Source organism: Tupaia chinensis, unplaced genomic scaffold, assembly GCF_000334495.1.
Source record: "Tupaia chinensis unplaced genomic scaffold, TupChi_1.0 Scaffold000291_1, whole genome shotgun sequence".
Lineage (NCBI taxonomy): Eukaryota > Metazoa > Chordata > Mammalia > Scandentia > Tupaiidae > Tupaia > Tupaia belangeri.
Genome location: NW_006159776.1, coordinates 1,411,353 through 1,419,129, shown reverse-complemented (window position 1 = coordinate 1,419,129; position 7,777 = coordinate 1,411,353). Strand labels below are relative to the sequence as shown.

Below are 7,777 nucleotides of genomic sequence, written 5' to 3'. Positions count from 1 at the left end.
TAGGTAGGTAGGTAGGTAGATAGATAGATAGATAGATAGATAGATAGATAGATAGATAAAGGTTTTTTGAAAAATACAATGACTGAATAAATACATATAACATCTATCTCACATGAATAATGCAAAGGCAACTGTAATATATCTATATATGTAAAATCTGCATAATTAATCTTTCTCTACACCAAGAACATACTATCTCCATCTGCCCAAATTCAAATAATATTTTGCAGTGTAACTTAAATGTCTACTTCATTAAACCTTCATCAATGTATTCCAATGAAAGTCACCATGCCCTACAATGAACCCCTAAAGGAACATGGGGTATAAACTAGGTTTTCTAGTCACTCTGTTTTCTCCATAGGTAATGTAATGACTTAGACATCAATAATTATTAACCTGAATGACTCAAAGAAATTAAAATCTTAGGATTTACATTTTTATAAATATAGTTTTCAAAGCAAAGGGGAAATGAATGGTTTCTTTATGGTGTGTATCCTGAGATGACTGAATGTGATGGAATTAAATACTGAGAGACCTATGAAAGTATTTTGTTTATTTAATGATCAATCAGTCAAGAAATACATATTAAAAATTGATTACATGCACCAGATATAATGCTAGGGATACATTGATTAATAATGCAAACTTAATCCCTATTCTCGTAAAGTATAGAGAGGTGCCAAACAGGTGGTATGGTGGTTAAAGGCTCTAAACTCCCACATGGCCAACCGTTCAAGTCTCAGACCTGGTGGCTTGTTTTCTCACTTTCCCTCTCTTTGTTTCTCTCTGATCAAACCGGAAAATAGTAGTAATAATAATAAATAAAGTTAAATAAAATAAGTATGTTTTTAAATATATAAATAAAGTGTATAGGGGCCAGCAGGTAATGTTTAGTGGTTGAGGCACTGGATTCCCACATGGCTGGCCACAGTTCAAGTCCCAGACTGGGTATGTGTGCATGCATACCCCAAATCCCAGGAGAAGAATATGGGAGAAGGCACTGTGACATGGCCATCTCCCCAGGAGTGATTTTTCACTTTCCCTCTCACTGTCTGTGTATTTCTCTCCCCATCTCTGTCTTTCCCTCTCTCTTTCTGGTAAGTGCATGTGCCCTTATAGCAAAAATCTTTATAAAATAAAAGAGAGAGAGAGAGAGAGTGTACATATATTTTAGGCAATATCATCTTGATGACAGGATTTGAGTCTTGCTCAAAGTGCATATGACCATCTGTATCCTCAAATGTGTTTAATGACAGTATCTCTTATTCATGTATTCCACAACACATTATCTAAATATGCCCCTCAATAGCACTCAGCATAACTGAGCAGACCATGATTAAAAACATCTCTATGGGGCCAGCCTGTGGCATAGTGGTTAAGCTGGCTGGAACCCACATGGCCAACTGTATGGTTAGAGTCTCAGATCCGGCAGCTTGAAAAATAGGCCAGCATGTGTCCATGCATGTCCAAATTTTCAAAAGAGAGATGGAGAAGGATCATGGCATGACCATGCCCTCATGAGGGGTGCTTTTTCTCTCTCCCTCTCCCCCCGCCATCTCTCCTTCTCTCTCTCTCCCCCTGGTGAGTGAACACACACTCTAGCAAATTTTAAAAGGACACACTCTATTTTTTTTTTTGCGAGGTTTTTCGCTATAGGACGCATGCGCTCACCAGACAGACAGAGAGAGACATAGAGACATAGAGACAGAAAGCGAGAAATGGTCACGCTGCAATCCCTTCTCCTCCATTCTCCTCTCGGGATCTTGGGCACGCACGCACACACGCCCGGCGTGAGTTTTAAGCCACCGGGTCCGGAACGCCAACCGCGATCGACTAAGTGGGAGTCCAGCGATATAGCCATTACGCTAACTGCTGGTTCCTCACTCGAGCAAATTTTAAAAAGAAAGAAAAAACCCACCTTTGGGTTTTCTACATTTATCAATCACTCCTTTCCAGTTTCTTATTCTAGATCGTCCTTTTTTAAGCTTTAGAGAACTTCATATATCTGTCTTTGCTCTTTCCTAATTCTTCGCTTTTTTCCCTATGTAATATAACTGCATCCCCAAGTTAATCTGCAAACCTAATATAATCTCAATATCTAAGAACAAATAATAAAAAAGACTGAAAATGAAAAACAAACATGGGGGACTAGCAGGTGGCATGGTGGTTAAGGCACTGGATTCCCTAATTGTTTATCAACAATGGACACAGAAATAAGGAATGGATAAAGCAAATATGGTATATATACCAAAAAAAAGAAACATTTAACCATAAAAATATAAATAAATAAAATCCCAGGGGCTAGCAGGTGATTGGAGGTTAGGGCACTGGAAGCTCATATGGCTGACCGTGACTGGAGTCCTGGACTTGGCAACTTGCTTTCTCACTTTCCCTTTCTCTCTCTCTCTGTTTGGTCAAAATAAAAAATAATAATAATAATAACAAATGAAATTAAACAAAGTAATTAATTCTTAAAAAAAAAAAAAGAATAAAATCCTGTCATTGTGGCAATATGGTTGAGTATGGAGGATATTACATTAATCAAATAAGCCAGATACAAAAAGGTAAGTACTACATGATCTCACTCATAAGTCAAATCTAGAAAAGTTCATCTTACATAAGTAAAGAGTAGAAAATGTTTACTGGAGGCTAGGAAGAATAGTGGGAGAGGAGTATATAGAGAAGTTGGTCTATAATGTGTACAAAGTTACACTTAGACAGTAGGAATAAAATTTTAGTGCTCGAATATACAGTAGAGTGACTATAGTGAATAATATACTGGATATCCCAAGTTAGCTAAAAAAGATTTTCTTATGTCTCACTACAAAGAGATGATAAACATCTAAAGTAATAGGTATGCTAATTACCATAATTTATTACATACTGTATACATGTATCAAAACAGCCCACTGTACCTCATAAATATGTGGTACTAGTATATGTTGATTAAAAAGTAGAACTGGGGTCAGCAGGTGGCATCATGGGCATCATGGCTAAGGCGTTGGATTGCCACATGGCCAGCAGGGGTTAAAGTCTCAGACCTGGCAGCTTGAAAATCTTGCCAGCATATGTGCTTGCATGTCCAAAATCCAGAGAGGAAAATGGAGAATGGATTGCAGCATAGCCACTCCCCACCAGGGAGGGGGTGCAGGGGATGATTTCTTTCTTTTCCTCTTACTGTCTCTCTCTGCGTCCCTCCAGAGACGGCACACACCCCTATGACAAAAACCTTTAAAAAAAAAAAAAAAAGGTAAAACTTTTAAAAGGTGATTAGGTCTTGAAGGCTCTGCCCTAATGAATAGATTAATACCATTATCACAGGAGTAGGTTAATTATGGCAGGTATTCAGCCCTTTTTTCAAAATCTGTCTCACTGCTTACTCTGTCTGCCTTTTGTTATGGGATAAGGCATGCACTAGATATCAGTACTATGACCTTGGACTTCCCAGAATCTAGAACCATAAACAAAATGAACTTCTACTGTTTATAAATTACTCATTCTGTGGTATTCTGTTACATCTGTAGCAAGCAGACCAAAACGGAACCCATGACTACCTATCTCTAAAACCCATAACCTTACACCTCACTGCTTTTTATCTTCAGAAAGGAATAAAACTTCCAGTCAGGTAGTAATAATAGAAATAGGCTGACCACAAATATAGTCTAAATAAAAATCTTGACATTTTAGAGCTTGAAGAAAATTCAAAGAACACCCAAGTACCTCATTTCACAAATGAGACAATACTGGGTTTGTAGCCTCTGATCAGTCTTGCTATTTCAACTACTCTCTGACCTCCAATATATTACTTCACTATCTACAACTGTTTTCTGATAGCCTCAACTCAGCATAAGGCAAATGAGAAATCACAGAAAAGCTATAATTCAGAAAGTCATAGATGGATGGAGTAAATGCTCCAAATTCAACTTTTTACATTGTAATGACATTAAAAAAATAAGTGTTTCTGTCACTAGCCTAGTAGCAGGATTTTATGAAAGGAGAATGGTTATACAATACTTCTAATATTGAATACTGGTAATTAGAACTCTTACCTTTGTGGTTACAAGGAAGACAGTATACAGGAACATAAGATTATGCTTTGATATTGCCAGATATTTCGAGTGCTGGAATGTGAAGATAACTGACCCCAATAGGGTTATCTTAGAAGGGCTGAAAATGAAACACATTTTAAGTCAGTGAGTACTGACATGATTTCTATCTTTCTTTGCAAAGAGTGTTTTATTAAACACTAATTTAATGAGCTATTAATAAAAATAACACAAAAATGAGTTTTGCAAATATACTTATAAAGGTAAGGAAATGCAGTTATACAAAGTCAAATATCTTTTGTTAAAGAATTATATATTTAATTTATTATTATTAATTTTTAATTTGCTATAGGGCACATGCACTCATAAGAGAAAGAATGAAATTGAGAAAGCAAGCCACCAGGTCCAGGACTTGAACCATGGTCGGCCATGTGGGAGTCCAGCGTTTAACCACCATGCCACCGCTGGCCCCTAAATATCTTTCTTTACAGCATAAGCTATTGGAGATTTTAGAATGTGCATATATATATTTTAACTCTGTAACAAAGACTATGTTTCTATGTACAACATCTCTAAAATGTATTCAGCTATACAACACTTTTCACGAATGATTTGAAAGTTTCATGTTCCAAGCATGATTTGGAATTAATCTTGAAAAACCTTTTAGTACTAACAAACTACCAGGATGGGGTTGGGGCGAAAGAAAGCACTATTAGTAATTTGACCATTTCCATGGCATAAATACTCCCATTACAGTTAATCTCAGGCTGCTGCATGGAATGACAAAGAGATGCACACAATTGAACTCTAATAGAACAGTATAAGCCAGCTCCAATATATACCTTAGCTAAGTCTAGACAAAACAAAAAAAAAGAAAAAAAGAAAATCAGTGGAGACATAGATAATCTGAATAATACCAGCAATCACCTTGAACCTATAGAATATAAATTCTTTTTTGAGAAGGATTTTTTTGCTATAGGGCATGTGTGCTCACCAGAGAGAGACAGAAAACAAGAAATCACCCCCTGGGAGGAAGATGGCCATGCTGCAATCCCTTCTCCTCCATTCTCCTCTCAGGATTTTGGGCATGCATGCACACGTGCCCAGCATGAGTTTCAAGCTTCCAGGTCCAGGACTTGTACCACAGTCAACCACATCAGAGTCCAGTGCCTTAACCATTACACTACCTGCTGGCCCCAGAATATATATTCTTTTCAAGTGTATGTGGTATATTCACTGAGACAAACCATATGCTGAGCTGTAAAATGAGTCCCAATAAATTTCAGTGATGTACTATCAGTGTTAGCATCACAAGAAAGCAAGAAAAAGAAAAACAAGAATACAGATCAGAAGAGAAGAAATAAAACTGTCTCTATTTGCAAGTGATACAAATCTCAAAAGAATCTACAAAACCACTAGAACTAAGAAATAATACGAGGTTAATGTATACATAAATCATATTCTTGTACATTAGTAACAAAACAATCAGAAGCTAATTTCTTCAATTCCATTTATAATAGCATCAAAAATATATAAAATACTTAGGAATAAACTCAAACGACATTGAAGTCCTCTACACTGAAAACTACAAAACACTGCTGAGAGAAATTTTAAAAGATCTAAATAAATGGAGGTATATAATATAATAATGCTCATGTATTGGAAGATCCTATATTGCTAAAATCTTACTTCTCTCCAGTTGATATATAACTGATATACAGATTAACTGCTATCCTAATAAAATTACCAGCAGGCTTTTTGTATAAATTAATGAGTTCATTCCAAAATCATATGAAAATGCAAAGGACCTAGAATAGGCAAAACAATTTTAAAAACAAAACAAAGAATAAAACTGAGAGACTCCCAGTACCTGCTTTCAAGACTTACTATAGAGGGACCAGCAGTTAGCATAATGGCTATGTAGTCGACCCCGGGTCGCATCCCAGAACCGGTGGCTTAAAACTCACGCTGGGTGCATGTGCATGCGTGTCCAAGATCCCGAGAGGAGAAGGGAGGAGAAGGGATTGCGGCGTGGCCATCCCCCCTGGGGGGTGATTTCTCGCTTTCTATCTCTCTGTCTCTCTCTGTCTGGCGAGCACATGTGCCCTATAGCAAAAACCTCTCAAAAAAAAAAAAATAGACTTACTATAGAGTTATAGTAATCGGAATGGTGTAGGATCAACATCAGAATGGACTTTTAGATCAATAGAACAGAACAGAGAGGCCAGAAATAGACTCACATATATGGTCACTTGATTGTACAAAAACGGTAAGTAATAAAATGGGCAAAAGAAAGGTCTCCCAAGAAAAGGTGGAGTAATAGATATCAATAAGAGGAAAACATCAAACCCTACATCATACTATTTACAGAGAAGTTGAAACAGATGGCAGAACTAACTATAAGAACTAAAAGTATGAACATTTTTTTCCATTCGATAAAATATATTTTTTATTTATACATTTTTTATTATTACTCATACATTAAATCGCTATTATACATCATTTAGATTGTGAAGAGACTTTACCAAGCATGATATACAGTAAGAAAGATACCTTTGCTACTCAGGGTTAGGCAAAGACTTCTTAGGGAGAACACAAAAAAAATAAAAGAATTATTAAACTGTATTTCACCAGGCCAGCAGATGGCGTGGTGGTTAAAGGCTCTCTCATGGCTGATCACAGTTTTGAGTCCCGGACCAGGCAGCTTGCTTTCTCACTTTCCCTTTCTCTCTCTCTCTCTCTCTGGTCAAATTAAAAAATAATAACAAATGGAATTAAATAAATATTTAAAGAAAAAAAGAATTATTAAAAAAAGACTGTACTTCACCAAAAGCATACACACATATATACACACACACACACACACACACACACATGTGTGTGTGCACTCACGCCACAAAGATATTGTATCCATAATATATAAAGAACTCTTACAACTCAATAATTAGACAACACCCCAAAATAGTGGGCAAAATATACACAGACACTTATCAAGGCAGACATGGAAATGAACAATAAATACATGAAAACATCTTCAATGTTCTTAGTCAGCCAGGAAATTAACAACACAGAAATATATCCATTGGGATTTCTAGAATTAAAAAGACTGACAAACTCACTCCTTGGAGAAGATCTAGAAGAACAGTTAGAACTCTCAGACACTTTGGAGAACTAGATTTTGAAAATGTAAACATACACGTACTGTCTAACCCAGGCATTCCACTCAAGATATTTACCCAAATAAAATGAAAACATGTGTCTACACAAAGACTTGCATATAATCATAAATAGCAACTTCATTCACAATAGCTAGAAGCTGACTCAAATGTCCATCAACAGATGAATACATAAATAAACTATAATCTATACATACAATGAAACACAGCAACAAAAAGGAACTAGCTCATCCTGTGAGGAAGAATCCCAAAATCACTGTGCTGCAATAAAGAAGCTAGACACGAGTATATATTATAAAATTCCACTTACATAAAATTCTAGAAAAGGCAAACTGATTCTATGATTTTCTGAGACCAGGGATGAGGGAAAGGACCAACTGCAAAGGAACACAAGAAAACTTTCAGGCTCATAAAAATATTGATAGTGGGGAGCCAGGAAGTGGCATGGTGGTTAGTGTGCTGGACTCCCACATGGCTGACTGCAGTTTGAGTCCCAGACCTGGCTGCTTGTTTTCTCACTTTTTCTCTTTCTCTCTCTCTCTCTCTCATGAGTAC

At 36.5% G+C, this 7,777-nt stretch overlaps 1 protein-coding gene across 1 annotated transcript in view; it reads right to left on the bottom strand.

The window, feature by feature from the left end:
- TMEM38B (transmembrane protein 38B) overlaps positions 1-7,777 on the bottom strand; it is a 40,730-nt gene that overhangs the window by 7,234 nt on the left and 25,719 nt on the right. The window contains exon 5 of the mRNA XM_006150603.3: positions 4,050-4,167. Coding sequence (XP_006150665.1) covers positions 4,050-4,167 — 118 coding nt within the window. The remainder of the gene's footprint in view (positions 1-4,049; positions 4,168-7,777) is intronic.